The sequence below is a fragment of the Danio rerio genome, chromosome 4 (genome assembly GCF_052040795.2).
Source record: "Danio rerio strain M-AB ecotype USA chromosome 4, GRCz13ab, whole genome shotgun sequence".
NCBI classification, from domain to species: domain Eukaryota; kingdom Metazoa; phylum Chordata; class Actinopteri; order Cypriniformes; family Danionidae; genus Danio; species Danio rerio.
In genome coordinates this window covers 74,945,001-74,972,212 of record NC_141024.2, presented here as the reverse complement: position 1 = coordinate 74,972,212, position 27,212 = coordinate 74,945,001, and the positions used below count along the sequence as shown (strand labels likewise).

Genomic DNA, 27,212 nt, shown 5'->3' with positions numbered 1-27,212 from the left:
AACTATTAAATTGATGATTTGATTCTTCAGTTTATTATTATTATTATTATTATCTTCAGGGCTCTCTTGTTCCTCCATAAATAAAGCCACTGTTCAGATATTTATATAATGTATATATATATTATGTATTTCAGACATTTATCAGGTATTTGTTCTCAAACTTATCGCCCAAAATTCTTCTGTTGTCTTTTGATGTGATTTCTAACTGTTGTATCTGTTAAATATCTGAAATCATTCAGCGTAGTGATATGCAAATGTAATGCACTCAAAACCTGCCTGAGTCTACTTTAGCTGAGTGTTTATCTAAAAAAAAAAAATTGTGTTGAATGTCCATCAGCTAATCAGAATCATGCAGTTTAACAGCCTCATATGATCATGTAGTATAATGTATGATCATGTAGTATAATGTATTTTCAGTTATTGGGTTTGTGGATGTACAGCTCTGTGTGAATCAATGATTTCATTAAATGTTGTTCTTCTCTTTTCCTCAATCATAGAATCTTGAGAGCAAAATGATCGAATTCCTGAAGAATGAACTGGCAAACTTTAAGAAAATCTTACAGGAAGAAAACAGTCAAGATTTTGTAAAGGAGTTCACTGAGAACAGAAGCATTATCACAGAAGCAGCTCTTGATCTCACACTCTTCTTCCTGAGAGAGATGAAGCAAGATCAAGCTGCTGATATTCTTGAAGGTAAGAGATTTTAAAAAACTTGTCAGAACGCGTATACGCGGTCTTCGACCCCAGGGGGTTAATAGTTGATATATGTTATTGTGAAGTTATTCTAAAGTTGCAACTATTCTTCATTTGTTAACTGTTAGTAAATGAGGAATAGTTCCAACTTTAGAATAACATCCCAAAACATACACAAGCTAATAACTAACACTTAACTAATATATTAACTCACACTTTACAGATCAGTTTTCATAGTTTGTTTATCATCTAATAACACCAGTGAAACTTTATGATGCATTTACAATTACATTTAGTCATTTAGCAGACACTTTTATCCAAAGCGACTTACAAATGAGGACAAGAAAGCAATTTATACTATAAGAGCAACAATGAATAAGTGCTTTAGGCAAGTGTCAGGTGTGTAAGGACAGTGTAAGAAGCAAAACATTAGTCATTTTTATTTTTTATTTTTTTGTGGAGTCAGGGAGCAAATTGCATATTAGTAAGGGAAGTGGAGACTAAATAGTTGAGTTTTCAGTCGCTTTTTGAAGACAGCGAGTGACTCTGCTGTTCTGATGCAGTTAGGGAGTTCATTCCACCAACTGGGCAGATTGAGCGTGAGCGTTCGCGAAAGTGTTTTCTTCCCTCTTTGGGATGGAACCACGAGGCGACGTTCATTCACAGAACGCAAGTTTCTGGAAGGCACATACATCTGCAGAAGTGAGAGCAGATAAGAAGGAGCAAAGCCAGAAATCGCTTTGTAAGCAAACATCAGAGCTTTGAATTTGATGCGAGCAGCAACTGGCAGCCAGTGCAAACGGATGAGCAGCGGAGTGACATGTGCTCTTTTAGGTTCATTGAAGATCACTCGTGCTGCTGTGTTCTGGAGCAGCAGAAGAGGTTTGATAGAGTTAGCTGGAAGCCCAGCTAGTAGAGAGTTGCAATAGTCCAGTCTGGAAAGAACAAGAGCTTGAACAAGGAGTTGAGCTGCATGTTCAGATAGGAAGGGTCGGACCTTTCTGATGTTGTAGAGTGCGAATCTGCAAGATCGAGCAGTTCTAGAGATGTGGTCAGAGAAGTTTAGTTGGTCATCAATCGTTACTCCAAGGCTTTTCACCGTTTTGGATGCAGTAATGGTTGCCCCATCCATCTGGATTGAAAAGTTGTCATGTAAATTCAGGTTGGCAGAAACTTCAAGCATTTCTGTTTTCGTGAGGTTCAGCTGAAGATGATGATCTTTCATCCAGTGTGAAATGTCTGACAGGCAGGCTGAGATGCGAGCCGGAACCGAGGGATCACCAGGGTGAAAAGAGAGGTATAGCTGGGTATCATCAGCATAGCAGTGGTAGGAGAATCCATGTTTCTGGATAACTGATCCTAAAGATGTTGTGTAGATGGAGAAGAGAAGTGGCCCAAAAACAGAGCCTTGAGGTACCCCAGTGTTTAGATGCTGTAGGTTGGACACCTCTCCCCTCCAAGACACCCTGATAGAGGGGTAGAGGGATAGAGGAGGGAGGAAAAGGTTTTAAAAAGTAGGCGAGGATTAGTGGCATTGTTGATTTTTTGATGGAAGTATGTCTGTTTTGCAGAAGTAACCTCAGCTGAGAAAGAAGACAGAAAAGTTTGTATGTTATGAGGTGTGCAGGATTTTTAGTTTTTCGCCAAATTTAGCCCGAAGTTTTGAGCGATGCTCACGGAGAACATCCGAGAGCCAGGGTGCAGGAGGACTGGCACGGGCTGGCCTGGATGCTAGAGGACATAGTTTGTCTAGACATGATGCTAGTGTGGAGCAGAGTGTATCAGTGGCACTGTTCGAATCAAGTGCAGAGAGTTTGCAAGATGGAGGAAGAGAGTCTGAAACAATGGTGGATAGTCTATTGGGTGAAAAGAGCGTAGGTTTCTGCGAAAGGTAACCAGTGTTGGAGTGTGTGGCGGCTCAGGAGTAATGTGGATAATGAGAGACAGAAGGATATGATCTGATTTGTGTAGTGAAGTTACTAGTGTTTGGTCAGCGAAGCAGTGTCGTGTGTAAATAAGGTCTAGCTGATTACCTGATTTGTGAGTAGCAGAAGTAGGTGCTCTTTTGAGGTCAAATGAGGCAAGCAGAGTCAGGAAGTCATTAGCTTGTGGTCTTTTAATGTGGATTTTGAAGTCACCTAGCACCAACATGGGAGTGTCATAATCAGAAAAAGATGAGAGAAGAACGTCCAGCTCATCTAAGAAGTGCCCTAATTTACCTGGTGGGCGGTAGATGACAACCACATTTATGTGGAAGAGGTGGATAATGGTGACTGCATAGAATTCAAAGGAGCTGATCTTTGTCAGGGACGGTCTCTGAGTAAATTTCCATGCTCTGGAAATCAGTAGTCCAGTCCCACCCCCTCTCCCTGTTTGACGAGGAGTTTGGGAAAAAAGAGAAATTAGCAGAAAGAGTAGCATGTGTAGCAGTGTCCTCCGGCCTCAACCAGGTCTCAGTTAGAGCCATGAGATTATAGTCAGAATATGTAGCTATGGAGGTAATAAAATCTGCCTAATAAAAACAGCTGATTGACAATTCCAGAGGCCCACGGAGAGAGAGAGTTGTGAAATAGCAGATATTTGTACTGAATGAAGGTTGTGAGGATTACGCATTGAGCGTATCTCTTTGCTTTGCGAGTGTTAGTAACAACAGGAATTAGTAAACACATAATAAAAGTGCAAAATGAAAACAAAAATAAGTGCAAAGACAAAGTAAAATAAAAAAAGTAAAGTACTTAAGTGCTTTGTCTGTGTCTTTTCTCGGTGGAGTCGCACAGGTTGAGTCGATGGTCTTTACACTTGTCAGTCTTCACACGAGGCGGTCTTTACACAAGGCTGCCATGACTGTTGCCGCGTTGAGATTAGCTGCTTATATACACCCCAGAGCACTAGCTGATTGGATTCAGCTGGACACGTCTCGAGAGTAAAAACACCAACTACGGCCGCAAATCGTCTGTGATCGATACGCAAGCTAATGTTTGTATAGCTAATGCAGTAACCAAGGAAACAGTGAGTAAACTTTCTATACATACACACAGACACTGAGCACAAGTTTAAGTGTCCTAGAACCACCCACAAACACTGAAAACAGGTCTAAATGTCCTCGGGGGGCACAAAACAGTCCCAAACAGCTGAGAACAGTTAACAAACAGCTAGATCCATCCACAAGCAGCTGAAAACTAGTCAAAATGTCTACGGAGGGCGCAAATCGTCACGTAACTCACTAACTAGAATCAGCTGTATTATCGGCAGCCCAGCTGTTTGTACTCAGCTCCACCTGTTTAAGATGGATAGTTTAGTGCTTTATTTGTCAGTTGGTTATTCGTGTTCCTGATCTCTCTGTGTTGTGTCAGGACCTTCATTGAATGGGTGCTATTTGGACTCTTGTTTATTTCCTGATTCAGCAACTTCCTTTCATTTTGAACTTGTTTGCACTTGGAAATTTTGCCTTGATACTTAAATATCACTTGCATGTGGATCCATCTTGCTAGCATGTTATGTCCTGAACATAACATGTGTAAGGCATTCACCGTGGGTCTTACCAATGTCTCTACAAAGAAGTATAAACCAGCTTTAATGCTAACAGCTAATGTAGCCAACCAAACACTTCTAGCAGTACATAGATGACAAAGTGCTCTCAGGAAACTTGTTTCTGCATAACAAACAAGTCAAATTCATACATTTTATAACAACTAACACAAACTGTACTTACACTAAAGTAAATTTGTAATAATTGGTCTTCCTCCTCTCCTCATGCTTGTGTATACAACACCATAAATGTGATCTCTTGCACGGGAGGTACCTGTGTTTCTTCTGTTTTTATTTGGCGGATCACACCAGTTCTTGTGCATACCACCACCTTCTTGTAACCTGATTCAGAGACTCTACTCTTTTCCCACTTTAATCCCTTTTTCCTAACTCAGTGAGAGACTTTTCATCTGCCAGCGCTGCGTCTTCAGCTCTTATGACTTCTGCTCATCCCTCCGGTTCAGAAAATAACTCTCTTCATCCCTACCTTAAACTTAATAAATTTACATTTTTTACATAACTTTTTTTTTACATTTACAAATTTACATAACTCTAATAATCATATCTTATTAATCAGTCCTGTATCTTTCAAAAAAGTAATCATTTTAATTGCTGGTGTACAAAATGATGAATATTCAGCAAAAAAAAAAAAAAAAAAAAAAAATTCTGATCAAATTGCTGTGTACATTAATGAGAATAAACTTTGCACTGCTGCTGAAGCTGCATCATTAGCAGATGACTTCGTTCTGACTCACAAAAACAGATTTAGTTCTGGGAGTCAGGGTAATGGAAATGTTCACATTAAGCAGTCGCAACAAATTGATCGATATTTAACTTTCTTACAGAACAATATCTGATTCTACGTGTCTTTATTGTCTAGAGATCAACTGGAAAAATGACTGTCCTGTACTAAAAACTAAGCAGGTACATGGCAAGAATAAAAATTCTGCACCTCTGCTTTTGACTATGTGCTTGCCGCAGGCTTCAGCTGTATGCTTTACAAAACATTTGTCTGTTATAAAAGGAAATTGTGCTGAAATTAAACGTACACTGAGTATGCACCATTTTTTTCTCAAGGTTGTGTTTCTCTTTTAGATGGACATAGGAGTGTACCTGTAAGAGTATTTAAAAGTGCTGGGAAAGTCCTAAGAGTCTTTTATTTTTCATTCCATACCTCATCTTTATCCAGTTTATATGTCGGTAAGAATGTTTTGATTCGAGGAATTGCAATTCAAACAATGTCTGTTCCTTTGCACAAGTTTATTTTGAATGACCCCTGCACTGATTGATACCACATCATCTGTTCTTGATCAAGAATGTTGTGAGTTGCCTGAAAATAAGTCTTATGTTGTGAAGTGATCTTAGTGCAAAATGTTGAAAGAGTCAGTCGCTACTGGATTGTCTCTCTTGTCAAAGATTTCTCGGTCAGAATTTATTGTTGCCCAGAGGGATGATCCTGGATGGGAAAATTTGATCGCTGCTGTTTCCCCAACAGAGGAGGTAAAGAGTGCCATGTCTGGATACTTTATCAATGATGGGATGCTTCTGTGTAAGTGGCTTGCCCTAAACAAAGATGGTGGTGGTGAGTCAGTGGTTCAAGTTGTCATACCTGAGAAATTCAGAGATGTTGTATTCCGATTGGCGCATGGCAATACAGCTGTTCACTTGGTTATGCAAAATATGTATGCTAGAGTTTTGCAGCAGTTTTATTGGCCACTGTTGAAAAACGACATCTCGCGAATTTATTAGAACATGTCATACGTGCCAAGTGACCGGAAAACCTAATCAGCCACTGATACTGGCCCCACTGTATCCAATTTCTCCACTAAATATTTTTTTTAATTAACTGTGTTGGTTAGATCCCCCCTTGTAAATTGGGAATTAAATTCCTCTTGACTGTAATGCGTAATATCACAACCCGGTTGTAGTAAAAGCCCTGCCCTAATTCATCTCAATCTTCGCTATACCTAAACTCATTCAAAGTGACCAGGGAACAAACTTCAAAACTCTTTGATTAAGAGAGAGATTTCAGCAAACACTGATGTGTCTCTTGCGTGCATTTCTTGTATCCGTGGCTTCTGTTAATTACAAGGGAAGTCACACAGTCTAGTTTGGGTTTTAGTCCAAACGACTTGTGACTTGCAAAAAGTGCGAGACCTCCTTGTTGTTATTGGTGATCAGTTTAAAGGTAAACAGCCACCAAAAAGTTTACTTGAATATGTGAACAGGTTGAAAAGACACTTGTTTTTAGCTGGTCAGGCAGCATGACGGAATTTGGAAAAGATGCAGATTAAAATGAAAAAGCTTTCTGATTATCGGTCTGAACAAAGCGTTTTCAAACCCAGGGATCAGGTTTTGGCATGGCTGTCCTTAATGAGCTCTCTGTTCTGCACAAAATTTGTGGGAGCGTGTTCTGTAGTGCGTGCAATATCTGATCAGAATTATGAAATTGCAACTCTAGATAGAAAGAAAAACCCAAGTCTGTCATGTAAACTTGCTGAAACCTTTTTTCTCCCACGACTGTCATGCAAGTTTTCATCATTATTTGGGGATGTTTCATCAAAAACACATTTAATACAGCATGATATGGGTGTGGGTGATGCTTCACCCATATGCCGAGATTATTATCGCAACCCTTTTAAAAAATGTATTAAAGGGCCATGAAACCCCCTCGTTTCAGCAGGGTGTTTTCACACCTGTACTTTGGAAAAAGCCAGAAAAGTGGGCGTGTCCAGCTCTGTTTAGGGGGGAGTGTCGGAGGAAGAAAAGTGGGATGGTGTGGGAGTGTCTATTTGGGCACGCACGAGATTCAGAGTCAAAATACACACACACACACATACATACAGGAGAATGTGATGGTGTTTAACCTACATGGACATCTGTAGTCGAATTATTTGCCAAATGATTAAATGGTGGACTTTAACTGCTTTTTGGCTCTTTCATTCAGGGAATTCATTCATGCCCCTCGCGACACACGAGATATTTGACTCGAGGAGCTGCTCTAAGCGTGTATTTTTCATGCAATGTTTGATACCGCACGGCGAATGAGAGAAAAAAAACCCTCTGCATTTCCCAGAAACGTAGATGCACACGACAGGTAGTGTCAGAAAGCCGCGCGTGTTATTCTGGTCACTAAATGCGGTAAAAACCCTACACGAGGTTAAAGTTTGGTTGTGATGCTAATGTGTTTACACTCTGTGCAATAGTTTGTTAGATACGAACAAACTGAATGAACAAAGAGCACTGGCCGCTCACTTACCAAATCTGTAGAGACAGGACAATCACCAGCAACTAGAGCCGCGTCTTTATGAAGAGAATACTACAAACGAATCCAGATCTCAGCGTTTGCAGATGAGAACAGCTCTCAGGTAAACAATAATCCTCCTTAGACACGTAAGTTATTGTTGTCGCGCGTCGCGTACACTGTTAATCCACACATGACTCTGAGCTCGCATAGAGAGAAAATGAAAACGAAACTTAACTGCAGCACTTCACGCTTGTTTTGCCAACACAACGTGGCATCTCTGTCCTGAAAACACGGTGATAGTAATGAATATTAATGTAGTTGCACAATAGAGCGCGCTGATTGGTTTGAACCAAGCCTTACTCATGCATTAATGCATCACACTGTAAGACTTAATAAGACTCACTCTGGCACAGGCGTCCAGTCTGCACGCTGGAATACACGCTATTATGTCATGACCGTGACGCAGCTTCAAAAATTAGTTTCAAACAGGAAGTATGAATTTGCTTGAAATAACGCAAAAACAACCAATTTACACTTTTTAGTGAAATATAGGTGTCCTAATAGTGTTTTTAGCAGTGTGGGACACATATACCACTGTCAACAGCTCAACACATGTGTTTTGGTGTTTCGTGACCCTTTAAATTAAAGTCAGAGATTCAGTAAATGCTGAAGAACAACTTTGCAAAACCATCATGTTTGAGTTGAGCATCACCGTGTTTACTGGTAAGAAAACCAGGTGGAACAGACATTATCGTAAAATTAATAAATTACTAAACTTGACACTTTTTCTATCCCAAAAATGGAAGATTGCATTGATCAAGTGCGCTCAGCAAGATATGTTAGTAAACTTGATTTACTCAAATCTTTGACATCTTGTGCACAGAAAATGACTGGTTTTGTAACATCTTCAGGGTTATATTCTTATTCTGTCAGGAGCTTCGTGTTACAAAACACTTCTGCAACATTTCAGAGATTGATGAATTGTGTAGTCTCTGGTTTAGAGGGTTGTGTGGTCTATGTGGATGATGTTAAAGTTTACAGCGATAACTGGGATCAACACGTGAGATGTGTGTGAGAATTACTTAATCCTTTATTCATTTATTCCATTCATTTATTCATTCATTAATTTATTCATTCATTCATTCATTCATTCATTTTCTTTCTGGCTCATTCTGTTTTATTAATCTTATGTCACCACAGCAGAATGAACCGCAATGCAAAACCCACGCAAACACAGGGAGAACATGCAAACTCCACACAGAAATACCATCTGACCCAGCCGAGGCTTGAACCAGCAACCTTCTTGCTGTGAGGCGACAGCACTACCCACGGCGTCACCATTCTCAAAAGCTTTTAAGAATGTGAAGTTGTTGTTGACTCCTACTCCTGTATTAGCAGCGCTCCAAAGTGGTCTTCCCTTTGGAGCGATCCTTCTTTAGACTCATTCTGATGGTTTTAGCCATCCAAGTTATTTCTCAAGCAAATTTAATTCATATTTGTTGAATTATTCTGTTATTGAGATGGAAACGCTGGCGCTTATCTAGACACTTCACCTACAACAAACATTTTGATGTATATGTGGGAGCAGGGTCCCCAGTTGTTGTTTTTTCTGATCACAACCCTTTGACATTTCTTCATTAATTGCAGTGTCAGAGTCAACGCTTAATACAACTTGATAATTAAACACATTAAGGGAATTAAGAACGTTTTTGTGGACACCTTGGGGCTGTTTCAGAAAGGAGGTAAAGTGAAAATTCAGAGTATTTTAACTCTAAAATGAGTGAAACTCTGGGTTTTCCATTTTCAAAATGGCAGGTTTGTTAAACTGGAGAAAGCAGGGTAAGTCAAGCCTGTTTCTGAAAGAGAGGTAACTTTAACTCAGAGTCACTTACTGTGGTAACTTACTCTGTGAATCTAACCTGGTCAGAAGCAGGTTTTATTCTCTAAACTCAGAGTTTCTGTCGGTCTCCTCCCCTTTTTTAAAGACGAAGCGGTATTTCTTGCCTTAGCTTTACCTTTCCACACACCTATTTTAATGCTCATTTTGGATATGCGCATAAAAACTATTGATGGAACGTGTCAAAGAGTCTCCATGTCACATGGCTTCAAACGCCCCCACGTGTTCATTGTGTATAAGCATTGTCGTCTGAGGTGCAAGTACATTTGTTAACTAAAGAAATAATTGACTCAGCTTCTCCTACCACAGTAAAATCTGTTTTTACAGTTGATATTTGGCGCAAGTTAATCAGGAAGTGATGATTTTGTTCTCTTTGACTCGTTGGATGGAAACGCTGCTTTATTGCATCTGCAATATTCCAGTTTTGCACATAAATTCATGTAATATATTTGGATGGAAATATATTGCCTACATTTTAGTCACACACAGAAAAAAGTCACGTACAAGAATGGCTTGTCCTTTTTTAATAAATAATTAGCTTAAATTCACTGACCTTTGACATGTACAGTTACTAGATAAATGGAATTATTACATGACAAATGCTTACATTATAAATGTCATATCAACCTCTATCACATGATCCATAAAAAGACATACACACTAGTGCACTGCTAAATCTTAAAACTGATAAACATTTATAAAATTTTAGAAAACAAAAATTATAAACGTAACACATTACTTATTTTATTATACTTAAATATTTAAATAATTTAAATTGTAAAATTACGCATTAACTTGAGCAGCTGTTTTCCCAGGCTGTCTCTGTTTCACTAATGGTTTGCTCTTTAAAAATATCTGATCATGTTTGCTATAACTTTGCATGATCACATCAAGTTTAGATGGAGAATGAAATGGTGATCTCTTTTTTTTAAGATGTTGCCATGGTCACTCGTAATATGTGCGCTCCATTGATAATGCCTTTTTATAGTCACGGTGTGCGTGCTTAACTCTGGGCCCTATCATACACCCGGCGCAGTGTGGCGCAAGGCGTGGCGCAATAGTCTTTTGGTGGTTTCAGCTTGGCGCAAGAGTGGTTTTGAGGCGTTGCGCTACGCTGTTTAAATAGCAAATGCATTAGCGCTCGTTTGTGCGCCCATAGGCGTTCTGGTCTAAAAAGAAAGGCGTTCTGAGGCGGACCGCTGGCGCGTTGCTATTTTGACAAAAACTATAATAGATTTTTCATTAGACCAAAACTAACCCGGTCTAAACTCCAGCGCAGAGTTGCGCCTCGCTTACACACTGCTTAATACACACAAGAGAGCAATAGGCAAATATCTTTACATATGAAAAAAATGAATATTAAGGATATATATAGTATATAATAAGAATAGATATAGGATATAAATATAAAGGATTAAAATATTACAAAACATATTATTTTCTAGCCTACATAAATATGAAAAATCACTGCTTTTATGTCTTCTTCATCTCGGGAGGCTTTTTCAGTTCATTCATAACAATTTGCTTTTGTATAATGTTATTATTATTAGCAGTATTATTTATTATATCCATATTTATATTTGTTTTATTAAAAATGAGCTTAGATTTGTCCACCTGTCAGGTTTTAGACCATAAGGGGCACAGCATGTGTTTTAGGATATAACTCAGGTTTTTAAGCACACTTCATTATTATTGTTCATTTATTCGTTTGCTGGAAATTAGAACTGAATTTAGAAATAGTTTTGAAACGAATATTTGCGCTTAACAAACGCAATTAAATATTTATAGGCTAATTGATGTCTGTGCGTAAAGGGTTCCCTATCCAAGAGCGAAAGTGAAAGTGGATCCATTATCTCTCATTCTCACGCAGTAGATGCTCTGTTTAACAGTTTTAACTGTGAACTGTTTGCTTGTGAAATGCTCATTTTTTCCACTTAGACATACTTTGCGTCCTGTAAATAGCGAATGCGCTCTTGGCGCGACGCAGCTGGCTCTTAAAGGGAATGGGAGATGAGACTCTGATTGGTTTATTCTCAAAACACACCTATAACTCATTAAGAACATAAACTCAACCCTTTTAGCCCATGCGCCATGGCGCAAGGCAGATTTCCCATCCTTAAATTAGCAAAAACGCGTCCTGACACGCCCTGAAAGCGTTTGCGCCCTGCATTTTGCGCTCTGCGCATGGACCGTCAAAATAGAGCCCTTTGAGTTGGTCTACTCAAAGTTGATTGACCTAACTCAGATCAGCTATTCTGAAACCGAAAACTCAAGAGTTTTTAATCTCTCGGTAAATCAACTCAGAGTTCAAGTTTAAACTGTGAGTTGTTTGAACCTCCTTACTGAAACAGGCCCCTTGTCACTTGCCCCAGTGGTGGAGTGATTAGGTGGTATTTTGGTCTCCAATTGATGTGACTTGACCTACTCCTGTATGTCTCTATGTTATAAATGTTTTTGATATGAATTTTCTTTTTTTTAGTGGGGGTGTGTTAGGACTGTATTGTTTTGGTTTGTGTCTTTGTATGTTCTGTCTGTTCTAGGTTGGGACATGACTTTAGTGGACCTGTACGACCACCCTTATTTAAACTCAGTGAGAGAGTTTGTTGGGGGCGCTGTTCATTTATTGTTTGGGCATTTGGCCAGAGCTGCACTCCAATTTGGGCTATATGTTTTGTTTTGCATCCAAACACTAGCGCTAAAAACACTTACCGCATCCATTCACCTGCTTTTCACACTGATTGTACATACTGATACTGATGTTTTGATTGTTATTTTAAATTTTGCTATAGTAAATGTTATAAATGCATATGTAAAGGACATCATTTGTGGAGGTTCCTTCCACAACTGATTTACAACAGTGCGTAAAATATCTACGATCTACTGCAACCATTTTTGGCCAGGCACATGGTGTTGCCATTAGATCAATGTTTGGCAATGGCAATCTATCAAACTGTCACTTACAAAAAAATCTGGAAATGTCAAGACTAAATCTCTCTGTTTCTTTGCTCCTGTGTTTAGGCGAGCTGTTCTTCATTAATCAGCTTAAATGTAGCCTGAAGAGGAAATATCAAAGTGTGTTTGAAGGAATTGCTCAGCAAGGAGACTCCACACTTCTGAATAACATCTACACAGATCTCTATATCACTCAGGGTGCGAGTGAACAGGTCAACACTGAACATGAGATCAGACAGATTGAAGCTGCTTCCAGACGTCATCAGTCACTAGAGATACAGGTTGAATGCAAACATTTGTTTGAAGCAGCTGAACAAGACGAGCGGATCAGAACTGTCCTGACAAAAGGAGTTGCTGGCATCGGGAAATCAGTCTCTGTGCAAAAGTTTGTTCTGGATTGGGCTGAAGGGAAAGAAAATCAAGACATCAGCTTCATATTTCCTCTTCCATTCAGAGAGATGAACTTAAAGGAGAAAGAAAGACAAAGTTTAAAAGACCTCATAACTCAGTTTTTCCCAGAGACTAAAGGACTGAACCTTACAAGAAACACACGATTCAAAGCCCTGTTCATCCTTGATGGATTGGATGAATGTCGTCTTCCTCTGAACTTTGCTGGTAATGAGACGTGTGGTGATGTATCTTCAGCAGTCTCTCTGGATGTTCTCCTGACGAACCTCATCAAGGGAAATCTGCTTCCTTCTGCTCTCATCTGGATCACCAGCAGACCAGCAGCTGCCAGTAAGATTCCTGCTGACTGTATCGACCGGCTGACAGAGATACGAGGATTCAATGATGCCCAAAAGGAGGAGTACTTCAGAAAGAGACTCACAGATCAGAATCAGGCCAGAGAAATCATTGATCACATTAAACAGTCAAAGAGTCTCTTTATTATGTGCCACATCCCAGTCTTCTGCTGGATTTCAGCCACTGTTCTCCAGAACATACTGAAACTGAAACACAGGGCTCATGCTGAAACACTGCAGGAATCTCCCAAGACTCTGACACAGATGTACACACACTTTCTCCGCTTTCAGATCCAGCAGAGCAGAAGAAAGTATGATGGAGAAAACACAGCAGATGTCTCCTGGGATCCAAACCTCATCCTTTCACTGGGGAAACTGGCCTTCCAGCAGCTGGACAGAAACAATGTGATCTTTTATGAGAGCGATCTGAAAGACTGTGGCATTGACGTCTATAAGGCATCGGTGTACTCAGGCATGTGTACCCAGATCTTTAAGGAGGAGACGGGAATCATTCTTGGTACCATGTACTGCTTTCTTCACTTAAGCATTCAGGAGTTCATTGCAGCCCTTTATCAACATCTGATTCTAGGCAGCGACAAGAAACAAGCAGAAAAAAGCAGAGATAAGATCATGATTGATTTGCTGAAGGCTGCAGTGGACAAGGCTCTGGAAAGTGAGAATGGACATCTGGACCTTTACCTTCGCTTCCTTCTCGGTCTGTCACTCCAGTCCAGTCGACAACTCTTACGAGGCCTGTTGACACAGCAGGATGACAGAGACCAGAGCAAAGAGGAAATAATTGCCTACATCAAGCAGAAACTTGAAGGGAATCTGTCTGCAGAGAGATCCATCAATCTGCTCTACTGTCTGAATGAACTGAACGACCAAACTCTGCTGAAACAGATTCAGTCTCACCTCAGAAGAGGAAGTCTGTCATATGCTCGCCTTTCACCTGCCCAGTGGTCTGCTCTGGTCTTTGTGTTGTTGACCTCAGAGGAGGAGCTGGAGGAGTTTGAGCTTCAGAAATTCCAGAGATCAGACGAGTGTCTCATCAGACTATCAGCAGTCATCAAAACCTCCAAAAGAGCTCTGTAAGTCAGTGTTTCTTTTATCTGTAGGAGTCCATCTATTAGCCCAATGAGGAAACTAACAGCGTGGTCAAAAGTTAAATAAATGTTAGCTTTTCTAGTGCTTCTGAAAAGCATATTATTTATTAGAATTTATTTATATTTGTTTTTTTAGCTCTGAATTTAATCTGCCTCCAATTTTAAGTGATCCTAAAATTTAGCCTGTATTTCTAATTGTAAGAACGGATCACATTCATCATTTATGACTTAATTTAGAGTTTAGATTTATAACTGTTCCAATACTCTTCAGTTATGCGTTCACTAGGGACCAAACATTGCTCAGACTTTTACAGTCCGGGTTTTGCATGTCTTCTCACGGACAGTATGTCGACATCCTAAAGTTAGTCAGAGGATGTTGAGTTAGCTAATACTTAAATATTCTGGTTGCAAATTGCTCACTCATCCAAGTTGACTTAGCCACTTCTAGACAACTTGCTAATTTCAGTGATTAGATGATTAAAGATCTCCATGCTGTCGTGTCAAAACGGCTCTGTACAGTCAAATGTGTCTCTAGAATCAAAAGTCTAACCATGTCACATCATAAAGGTAGCGCAGACTCCGCGTAATCTACTGGATATAAATGATTTCAGCAGGTCGCACACCAGAAGTGTTGCTCGGCGTCGTGCAGCGCCATGCATTTTAAAATTCTAAACATAGGTTTCTATCAGTGTACACACCGGCGCTGCGGCGCTTCTGGTGTGCGACCTGCTTTAGGGTGCTTTCACACTGGCACTTTCAGTCCACACCTGGGTTTGTTTGACGTCATAGTACAGTATGTTTAGCTAGTGTGAACATGTTTTCTGAACTCGGATGCGCACCCATGAACCGTACCTGAGTCCGCCTGAAAGAGGTGGTCTGGGGTACGGTCCATGCGAATTCTGGTACGGTTCACTTCTGATGTGAATGCAATTGTACCAAATAACGGAAGTGAACCGCCAACTGTACAACTAACTATCGTTCTCATAACGTTTCGTTCGTGTATGTGTGTGTGTGTGTGTCACGTTTCGTATCTTGGTGACAAGTGTGACTGAGACAGGGCAAACACAGTGATACTCAGTGATGTTTGCTTGTCTCCTCCAAAAACAGCTCCTGCAGACACTGTGTGATGTTCTGAATGTTTATAATATGTTTGCGGCAGATAGAAGCGAGTCGCTTACTGTATATCCAATACTAAACGACTCAGTAAAAGCAGAATGACTGCGATGTGCGGCGCTTGCTTGCGTCACCTTCACTTAGAAATGGCCGTAAACAAAACAGCAGCTTGATGACGCAAGCGTACCTGGTTCAGAAGGAAAAAAAGACAACGTGAACACAAACCAACCGAGGAGGTGGCAAGGGGGGACAATCGAACTTGGGCACGGTCCAGGCAATTAAACCAAGTGTGAAAGCACCCTTAATGGAGAGTAAAGGTTTAGGAGAACTATCTCATAAAAAAAACCAGTAAGCCAGTAAATTACATTGTTTATTAGTGGAAATTGCACAAAAGTCAGCTATAAAATGAAACGCCATCCCAAAAGTTCTTCCTGGTGAGAGTTGAATGATCACACTGATGTTTTTTTTTTTTTTTCATTCTGAAATGAATGAGTCCGCTCTGATTGGTCAGCTAATGTATTGTGCTGTGATTTGTCGGTCGGCTTCACGTCACCAGGAAAAGTGTCACGGCTCTACAAGCACACACTTTTGCGCTGTGTAAATCCTATCAGTCAGAGTAGCTGTTAGCCGTATCAGTGTGAGCCTGAATCAGACAGAAAATGACACGGAGGACACAGCTGAAGCTCACGCCTGCTCTCTAAAATATCATCTGACAAGAGTCTGTCACATATATTCAGAATAAGCATGTGAGAGTCATATGAAATATTCTCATATATTTTGCAGTGTTGACTGGGCGGGTTTCATTAGTTTCTGGGCTGGAATCAGTCAGCTCCATCTGGCAACACTGATCTTTTGTGAGTTTGTTATCTGAGATGAAGAATGAATTTTAAAAAACCTGTGTTAGGAGTTTAATAAAGAGTTGGGCTATTGGAACATCTGAAGGAAGCCATTTAATTGTGTGTTATAGACATTAAAACTATTAAATGCTAAAATCAGCACATGTTCTCACTAATTAGTAAAGTTAAACCAGTCACTACAGTCAGATGTGCTTCAGACTATCAAACACATCAGATAAACACATACATATTGTGTTTGTCCTCTACACAGGCTACAGGGCTGTTATCTCACTGTTCAGTGCTGTGAGAGTTTGTCTTCAGCTCTACAATCCTCAAACTGTGTGCTGAGAGAGCTGGACCTGAGTAACAATGACCTGCAGGATTCAGGAGTGAAGCTTCTCTCTGATGGACTGAAGAGTCAACACTGTAAACTGGACACACTGAGGTAAATGATTCTCCACTCTACAATAACTACAGACAGTTACATATGGTTTACCAAATGTGGAACCCCTTTCAGGTAAATTGGCAGAAGAATAATAAAAAGGGATGCAGGGATGTGATTTTATTCATTTCTGCACATTGATAATGATTATATGATCATATCTATGAGTTGTCTCTGAATAAAAAAGACAAATCTATTTAAACGTAAGCTATCGGTGATACTTGTGGATCCAGGCTGTCTGTAGAACGAGATTTCTCCACTGCGTCTGTCATGGGTCAGCTGTGATCAGCGCAGTCATCAGCACCATCATCTCTGTAGAGGAACACGATGACCAATCACAGGTGTTTAAGAACTCGCTCAACAGTGCTCAAAAAGCAAACAGGAATAATAAATCAATGACAAGTCAAGACAATGTTTATTTATAAAGCGCTTTTAAAGACAACAAGTGTTTACCAAAGTGTTGAACAAGCGCTATTTAAACAAAGGACAAATAAAGGACACAAGACTTAACACAAGAAGACAAGACTATTGATGAACTCCAGCATAACACTGTATGACAACACTTCAGATGACTGATCTAGAGCCTGCAGCTAATCAATCTGACAGATTCTGGAGCACATTACAGCTCTAAAGAGCATTTAAATGTTGAATGATCTTATACAAAACAAATACATCTATAGAGATGCTATATAAGTATATCATTTCACTCACCTGGGAAACGGAGGCCACATGAACTGTTTGTGAAGTGCACACAGCATGCCATATCACCTGATTCTTGTAGGAGACAATTCCAAAAGGCAACTGACTGTGTAAAGCCGCATAAACAACACAAAAATACATCGAGTTCAGCGGCTAATCAGCCGGAATCAGCTGAGGTGAGGAGACAGCGACCAGCGAGACCTAGCTGTCACTCAAGTGGCCACGCCCTTAATTATGCAGACTTAATATAAAGGAAAATAAATAAATAAAGGAAAACAGATGAGTCATAAGAAACATCACCCCCCTCACAGTTATCATGAAGGCTAATATTAGCCATATGAACCAAAACACCTTTATTCTGCTGTAAAGTCGGCCATTTTAACAGTGAGCTCAATAGAAATCTGCTCTTTAAGGAGCAGTGAGTAGTGGGATTTCCATGAATTGCAGTTGCAGGTACTTCTGTGTTAGCTTCATGAGGGAGAGTGGGAGATTACTGGTTGGTCATTGCTCTACTTATTTACTCAGTGCTATAGCTGAGCACCGTGCACTGTAGCACCATCTACAACAGTAAATCTACACACTGCTGTAAACTATTGCTGTACACTGACATTGCAAAGAGGATTTTAACTATTTTAAGCCCTTTTAAAGATTTAATGGCTTTAAACTGTTCACCAGACTGGTCAAAAATACTAGTATTTTACCTTGTTAATAAAGGCTTTGCTGAATAATTGCAATCCTGCATTTTCAGATGGATACTGTTCTTACATGTGTGGTTTTTGTGTGTTCGTTATTTATTTTCTTTATTTCTGTTATTTATGTATCTGTTTCACTTTATTTTGAAAAGTGCTTTGAGATGCAACTTTTAAAGATGCTACAGAAAATTATTGTTATCAGTTTGTTTATTAAAATAATAATAAACAAAAACTATTTTAAAAAGTATTTCCCTGTGTATGTATATATATAAACATTATTTATAAAGACAGACAGGCCTACAGAATTATCATTAGAGTGTATGAACGTGAATAGCAGCTGATGTTTTTGATCTAATGGCCACAAAACTTGATGCTGAACGCTGTGAGTTTGTGTCAGGATGATGATGTTACATGAGCAGACTTTATGAGCAATGTTGTACAGTATTACAGGCCGTGATGCTGCTTGGCTTCTTTCAGAAAATTAGCAACAAACATTTTACATACAAATTGTAAATGTAGGTTAGTTTATAATATTGTATCAATAGTATGAGAGGACTAGTTACCTACCTATCTCACTCACTATCCTTCAGCTTAGTCCCTGATTTATCAAGGGTAGCCACAGCAGAATGAACCGCCAATTATTCCAGCATATGTTTAACACAGCAGATATCCTTCCGGCTGCAACCAAGTACTGGCAAACACCCATTCACACACACACTTATACACTACTGCGTATTTAGTTACCTATTATTCCCCTATACTGCGTGTATTTGGACTGTGGTTGAAACTGCTACGTTTTACTTTTTTTTTTAAGTGTACTTTTTTAAAAGTGTAGTCAGTTCTTCTACTTTTACCAGAGTCGTTTTAAACTTGAGAAAAGCAATGTGGATGAGGTCTAAGGTTTGACAGGCTCTGATCATTTGCATTTTGCAGGTTCATAAGTATATAAAGTCTCGTGTTCCTCTTATCTAAACTAAAATTTAGCATTTTTTTTACATTAAACATGTTCAGGAATATATTAGATGACATTTAATATTCAGTTTTATTAAATAACAATAGTCAATAATTCTAATTGACACAAATTCAATAGTTTTGTCATATTATTAACCTCATAGTTTGATTTTACATCAGATGAATGACTGAAATCACACTGTTAATGTAATCTGTGTTCTTCTTTCTCAGATTGGTCATGTGTAATCTCACTGTTGAGTGCTGTGAGAGTTTGTCTTCAGCTCTACAATCCTCAAACTGTGTGCTGAGAGAGCTGGACCTGAGTAACAATGACCTGCAGGATTCAGGAGTGAAGCTTCTCTCTGATGAACTGAAGAGTCAACACTGTAAACTGGAGACACTGAGGTAAATGATTCTCCACTCTACAATAACTACAGTCAGACAGTTTCATATTAGAGCTCTTCATGCTTGAACATGTTAACCCTGGGTGATGCTAAACCCCAGATAACAGGAATTATGGTTTATCAGTGATTCTGTTTCACACTGCTCATACTATACCTGTAGTTAACCCTCAGGGGTCTGAGGTGATTTTGGGACCCCTGAGATGTTTTGACATGCCCTGACATCTGTTTTGTAGAAATAAATATTATGTGTGGTTAGTGGGTTTTAGAGAAACAAATGTAGCTGAAATATGAATCTAAAACCAGACTGAATGTGCCTGAACAAGAGTTTAGAGTAAGCAGTCTTGTAGACTAGAATATTTACTGCACAATTATGTGAAATTATTCTGTTCTCTCATTCAGAGAAAACATTACAATGATCTACATTTTGTTAAGTTTGTTTTGGGTGATCTCAGCTGTATGTGTGAGTGACAATGCTCATGAATAATTCACACCTGAGAGACAACAGACACTCCCCCACTCACCCATCAAGGGCAGTGTACAGCAATGTCCATCTGCAGAAGCTAGCCCAAACTCAATGCTTGTTGTGTTACTGCTGTGTGACCATGTAAACACTCTGGGTGAACAATATACAGTGCTCAGCATATATAAGTACAGCCCTCACTAATCTCTCTTTTACATTCATAGTTTAATAGGAAGCTCTACAGTATTATATTTGTGCATATACAGACATACAATGGCGGCAGCAGCTGCCTGGAGGAATGACAGGGCAGACTTTTCCTCAATCGATCAGAAAGATTTCGAGGTACGCTCAATCGAGGAGGAACTTTCAGTTTTAGAGATTCAAATAAAGGGATTGCTTGAGAAACATACGGAGTTGTGTGAACGGAAAACGTTGCTAGAAACATCTCGGGCCGTGGACATTAGGCCGACACAACAACAATGGACACCGTTTACATCTACACCGGGTATTCCTACCCAAGAGAGGAACGTACCTCGGCCGAAGACAGTCGAGGCTTGTTTTACACCTGCTCCAACTTATAATGGACCCTGGCTTTACCAACGGAGAAAATCACGCTCTAAAGCCAGAACATCGGCCGCGCTGAGTCCGCTGACACAGAAGTTTCATCTTTCGGCCGCACTGACACAGAAGCTAGATTTTCCAACCAGCAATCGCTTTGAACCGCTTACCTCGCAAACTGATATGCTATTGCCACCTGTTTCATCTGGTAAGACACTTATTATTGGCGATTCCATTATCAGACATTTGAATATCAAATCTAATTCTACTGAAGTTCAAAATAAATGTTTTCCGGGAGCTCGGGTCCTTGATATTGCTGTCCAAATCCCAACGATCTTAAATCACGCAAAAGAAAATGACACAGTTATACTTCATGTTGGTGCAAACAACATTCGACTTAGACAATCAGAAATCTTAAAAAAAGACTTTAATGAACTGGTGGAAACTGTACGAAATACATCTCCTGCAATAAGGATTCTAATCTCTGGACCACTGCCAACCTATAGAAGAGGCAATGAATCTTACAGCAGACTTTTTGCATTTAACAACTGGTTAGAAACGTATTGTAAAAATGAACATTTGAGTTTTATTAATAACTGGGACCTTTTCTGGGAAAGAGCGAGATTTTACTGTGCTGATGGAATACATCCCAGTAGGACTGGAGCACACTTTTTGTCCAGACACGTTGAAAATGCATTGCATAACTTGTGACAAATTTATACCATCCCTGTAATATATTGCAATACTAATTCTTTGGGGTTGAAACAGGGATGCAACCAGGTTAATGATATTAAGGTTGTTGTCACTTATAGAGACAATAGCAATAGGCCCACACGAAATATTAATCGGAGAAAATCATACTTGGTACCGATAGCAAGAAACTATTTAAATGATAATATACCGTTTTTGCAAAATGAAGGACAATTAAAAATGGCACTTTTTAATGTAAGATCAATTGCGAGCAAAACATTTTTGATACATGATATTCTATCAGAGAAAAAGTTAAACTTTATGTTCCTTACGGAGACATGGCTTGATCAGAATGGCTCTATATCTCTTATAGAAGCTTGCCCACCTCATTATACGTTCTTGCAAAAGGTTCGCTGTGGAAAGAAGGGTGGCGGGATAGCCGCTATATTTATGCAGTCACTGTCATGTAAAGAGGTTGTTCTTGATGAATTTCTTTCTTTCGAATGTCTGGCAATAGAAATAATAGAAAGTAAGTGTCTTGTTGTTATAATATATCGACCTCCTAAACAAAATCAGGGTTTCATTTCCGAGTTCTCCAAATTTTTAACTTTGTGTGTTACTAGATATGATAAAATATTAATAATGGGGGATTTTAACTTTCATGTTGATAACAAACTTGATCGCAAAGCAGCAGAGTTTTTAGATATTTTATATTCTTTTAGTCTCACGCAACACGTAAATGGTCCTACACACAATAAAAAGCATACGCTTGATCTTATAATTTCACTTGGTATTGATGTTAACATAAATGAAATGATTGATCTAGCAATCTCAGATCATTTCTGCTTATTTTTTAACTGTCAAATTAATACTATACTTCAGCCTAAAGAAAAAATAGTTAGAAAGCGGTTTATTAATGTCTTAACGTCGGAAACCTTTATTAATGAGATTCAACAAGCGCCTATATATTTTCGGCCTGAGATGAATGTGCATGATAAAGTTGATATCTTAAACGCGTTATTAAAATCAACTCTTGATACTGTGGCTCCGGAAAAAATAAAGAAAAGGAGGTTAGGGTTAAAGAAAATGCCATGGAAGAATGATCATTTTTGTCAGTTGAAGAGGAAATGTAGAAAATCAGAACGTCTCTGGAGGAAAACTAAATTAACCATACATCATGAAATTTTGCGGTCTAATATACACGAATATAATAAAACTATTCGTTTAGAAAGACAGTCTTTTTATTCTAAAATCATTAATGAAAACAGCAGTAATCCTAGAAAACTCTTTTCTACTATAGATTGTCTTTTAAACAAAAAAACACCTAATTATTTTGATCAGCCTTCTGTTATTATGTGTGAGGATTTTGCTATATTTTTTAATAGCAAAATAACGCAGATTAGAACCGATATTATACAGATTGACCAAAATTTTGTAGATGAATTGGGAAGTTATCCACAAAATAAAATGGAAAGGTTTAGAAATATTAGTAAAGAAAATATTATCCAAATTATATCTCAATTAAAGTCCTCTTCTAGCTGTCTTGACCCTATTCCAACTGAATTTTTTAAAAAGGTTTCAAATTGCTTGATTGACTATGTCCTTGACATAGTAAATGATTCATTAATGACAGGAATTTTTCCTAATGCTTTTAAAAAAGCTGTGGTAAAGCCACTTTTAAAAAAACCAAATTTGGACTCCACAGTTTTAAATAATTACAGACCAATTTCTAATGTCACATTTTTTAGTAAGATTTTAGAAAAAGTTGTATTGCTACAGCTCAATCAATTTTTAGATGAGCATAAAATTTGGGAAAAATATCAGTCAGGTTTTAGAAAAGGTCATAGTACAGAAACAGCATTATTGAAAGTAGTTAATGATATGCGCTTAAACATAGATAAAGGTAATGCATCAGTTTTAATTCTTCTAGATTTAAGTGCAGCATTCGACACGGTTGATCATTGCATTTTGATTAACAGACTGGAAAAACTTGTAGGTCTCTCTGGGATAGTTTTAAATTGGTTCAATACATATGTCACAGAAAGGACATTTTTAGTAAATATAGATGAATATACATCGCAAGAACACAATATATTATATGGTGTTCCTCAGGGATCTATCCTAGGCCCAAGTCTATTTTTATTATATATACTTCCTTTAGGTAGTATAATTCAGAAATATGGCATGAATTATCACCTTTATGCTGATGACATACAATTATATATTTCTGTTGAGCCAAGAGACACAACTGCATTGGAAAATTTGTCCAACTGCATGTCCAATATTGTGCAATGGATGACTGCAAATTTTTTAAAGTTGAATAAAGATAAAACAGAAATTCTAATTGTGGGCAAAAAACCTGAGCGAGAGAGGATTGAAGCAGAACTGTGTTCTTTAGGTTTACAATCAAAAAAAGAATTAAAGAACCTGGGTGTTATTTTCGATTGTGATCTTAATTTTAAATCTCATATTAATCAAGTTACAAAAACATGTTTTTATCATTTACGAAATGTTGCCAAAATTCGTTCTTTCCTATCTTTTGATGATGCCAAGAAATTAATTCATGCTTTTATTTTCTCTCGGCTTGATTATTGCAATGCTATCTATACTGGTCTACCTAAGGGTTCTACAATGAAGTTGCAATTGATACAAAATGCAGCAGCCAGAGTTTTAATGAAATTGAAGAAACGAGAGCACATCACACCAGTATTAATAGAATTACACTGGTTGCCTGTGCACCAAAGGATAGATTTTAAGATTCTTTTATTAGTTTTTAAAGCACTACACAATATGACACCTTCCTACATTTCCGACTGTTTAACAAAATATAATCCAAACCGTTTACTCTTTTGTTTTTAAAAAGCGTGTTAAGACACATCTTTTTAAAATTGCGTATGATTAAACAAGTTTGTTAGGTGTACGCATTTTATCTATTTTGTTGTAGGTTTATGTATGTAATGTATGGTGTGTGCCTGCATATGTAAGGACTATTGTGTGTGTGATCATGTGAATATATACTTACATTTTGTGTACATGAATGTTTTTATTTCAGTATATGTGATAAGTTTTTGTGGTCTATTTTAATGCTTTTGTTGTTGTTTGTGAGGCACTTTGAGTTGCATGTATGTTGGAAAAGTGCTATACAAATAAAGTTATTATTATTATTATTATTATTATTAATAGATTAGCCAAATCTGGAGCTCATCTAACAAAATAATTTATGATAACGGTGTAAAAACTAGTGAATCAAGAGAAGCAAAACAATGAAAAATATAGCTGAAACTTTTTGTTTTGTTTTGCATATATATATATATATATATATATATATATATATATATATATATATATATATATATATATATATATATATATATTATATTTAGCCTGAATTTAATTGTATTATCTTTCAATTTCTGAATATGTTTGGTGACTAAAATATGATTGTCATGAATAAATCAGTTTAATAAATGTGTTCTGTTTAAATGCAGCAGAATACACTGCCTATATTGACTGAGAAATGGAGGAAAGTCTTGGTTTTCAGAATGGGCTGTCCTCCATTATGCTGAGCGCTGTATGTGACTTATACAGCCGCACATATAATATATATTTGAAATGGTGTAAAACGTGTTCGCCAAACTCTCTTGTGCATTAATCCAGCATTTAATAATCATTTCTGAATGAGTCTGAGACACTGAAGTAGAGGAATGACAAACGCTTTAAACACAAGAATAAATCAGATTTAAACATGAAAAACAATTACTGTAAATCTAAATCATATTTGAAGAGCTTTAATATAGATTTCACTAATAGTTGCAGTCTCAGTTCACTGTTTGAAAACTTTACCAGGTTGTGTCTGTCTGTGGGTGTCAACATTCAACATTTCTGTGTGAAAGTGAAGCGCAGCGAGAACACAAATAAACATTATAGCAGTGTTAATCCTGTTTCAGAGCAGAACAGTGGATCTGGAGGTGTGAAAGCAGCAGAGTTAAACGCTAAAGTCAAGCTGGTTTGTGTCCTGCTGAAGGTTTGAGCTGCTCTCATATTTGTGCAGTTTCAGTTTCTTGAAAACAAATAAAAGTCTCATGATAAAGTGTGTGAAATAATCCTGATTACTCGCTCATCTAAAACAATATCTGCTAAAGGCTGAATGTGAAGGAGAGTCAGCAGTCATGAATATTGATCAGCTGTTTCTCTCCTGACAGAATAAAAGTCCCCTAATGGAGCATCAGTGTGAATGTGACTGTGGGTCAGGTGATGAACACATGAAGAGAGCGGCTTTGTGTTTGTCTGAGCTCATTTTGTTTTAGTCCACAACAGAATCACAATATAAATGATGAAATCAGCTCATTTCCTGTTGTGTTTTATACATGACTTTAAGATGATCTTCTGAGCTCAAGTGTGTCTTCTTCCTCCTCACAGCAGACTTTACAGCTTGATGTGGTGTATTATGAACAATGTCTTTGCTCTGTACACTTCTACAGATGATGTCGAGTCCTTGTTGAGTGTGTGTGTGTGTGTTTGCTGATGTGATCAATAAGGAGAGCTGATCAGGATGTGTGTGTTCATCACTGCTGTTGACATGAGCAGAAACAGCAGTCAGCATCTTCACAACACAAAGAGATGTGTGATTGTCCAACTGTGTGATGTGGACTATTGCTGTGTTTGTAGATTGTCTGGCTGTATGGTGACAGAGGAAGGCTGTGGTTTTCTGTCTTCAGCTCTGACTTCAAACCCCTCACACCTGAGAGAGCTGGATCTGAGCTACAATCATCCAGGAGATTCAGGAGTCAAGCTGCTCTCTGAACAACTGGAGGATCCAAACTACACACTGGACAAACTCAAGTATGTGGAGCAGCACTGGCCTTGTGCTTTTACACTGAATGGCTTTAAAAAGACACTAGAAAGCTCTTTTGTGATCAGCTTCAGTTTTCTGTGAGGGTTATGGGGTGAGGACAGACAGAAGATACAGCTTGTAGAGTATTCCAGTCATGTCTATGAAGAGCAAATCATTGAGTGTGAAATGAATCTCCTCTGTAAATGTTGGAGTGTATTGGCTCAGTTACAGTGACATTAAGCGGGACACACTGTACAGTTTCAGCATTTGAGCTGAGCAGAGAAACTTCTTCCTCCATTTCTGCTGAAGAATCCTACAATATCAGGTCAGGAATAGGGTTGGGGATTGAAGATGGATTCAGATTCTGGAATCAGACACTTGGATTAATGTTCAGACTCTTGTTCTAAAATCAACATCTGGATTCCTCTTCTCTGTGCACACATGTGTATTTTTCACTTGCTAATCTGTCAGGAACTTGGGCGCTGGCGAGCAGCTTTAATAATCTGAACATAGTTTAGAGATGGACTGCAACATGTGCTCAAAGGCTGCATGTGCTGAAGAACGATGGCAAAGCTAAGTGTGATCACTGTAATAAATGAATGTTGCAGCAGGGTGTCTCCATCAACATGAGCAGTATCTGCGCTCGCTTCACCAACAGCAGAGGAAAAGAACGCACTGTGTTACATTCATTGTGCATCCCGGCTCAACCAACAAGTGTTGTGTGTTTTAGCTCAAGAGTTTGGAGCGTGTAGCTGAGCGGCTCAGTGCTAGCTTTAGCTTATTAGCTGAGGGGGAAACTAAACAGCTCATTCTCTCCATCTGTGTGTGTTTACAGTCTGGATCATGGAGGACACACGAGGATTACAGCAGGACCACGCAAATGTAGGACTACACACACACACACACATATACACACAAACTCACACACATACACACACACACACACACACACACACATACTCACACACACACACACACATACTCACACACACACACACACACACACACACACACACACACACATATACACACAAACTCACACACAGACACACGCACACTCAAACTCACGCACGCACACACTCACTCACGCACGCACACACACACACACACACACACACGCACACACACGAGGATTACAGCAGGACTGCACAAATGTAGGACTACACATACACTCACACACGCGCACACACACGCACATACACACACACACACACGCAGACACACACTCTCACACACACACGACACACACGCATTTGCACACACGCATATGAGCATATACACACACGCGCACGCACACACACACTCACACACACTCACAAACTCACACACACAAACACACACATTCGCAACCACATGCACACACACAC

The 27,212-nt window shown here is 38.7% G+C and overlaps 2 protein-coding genes across 4 annotated transcripts in view; both read left to right on the top strand.

Moving 5' to 3' along the window:
• The window catches only part of si:ch211-232d10.1, a 257,203-nt gene that overhangs the window by 124,330 nt on the left and 105,661 nt on the right, over window positions 1-27,212 (top strand). The gene's annotated exons all lie outside the window — the stretch shown is intronic.
• LOC108183521 (NACHT, LRR and PYD domains-containing protein 3-like) overlaps window positions 1-27,212 on the top strand; it is a 74,941-nt gene that overhangs the window by 42,974 nt on the left and 4,755 nt on the right. The window contains exons 8-13 of the mRNA NM_001444887.1: window positions 498-693; window positions 12,384-14,151; window positions 16,387-16,560; window positions 19,131-19,304; window positions 25,680-25,853; window positions 26,681-26,727. Coding sequence (NP_001431816.1) covers window positions 498-693; window positions 12,384-14,151; window positions 16,387-16,560; window positions 19,131-19,304; window positions 25,680-25,853; window positions 26,681-26,727 — 2,533 coding nt within the window. The remainder of the gene's footprint in view (window positions 1-497; window positions 694-12,383; window positions 14,152-16,386; window positions 16,561-19,130; window positions 19,305-25,679; window positions 25,854-26,680; window positions 26,728-27,212) is intronic.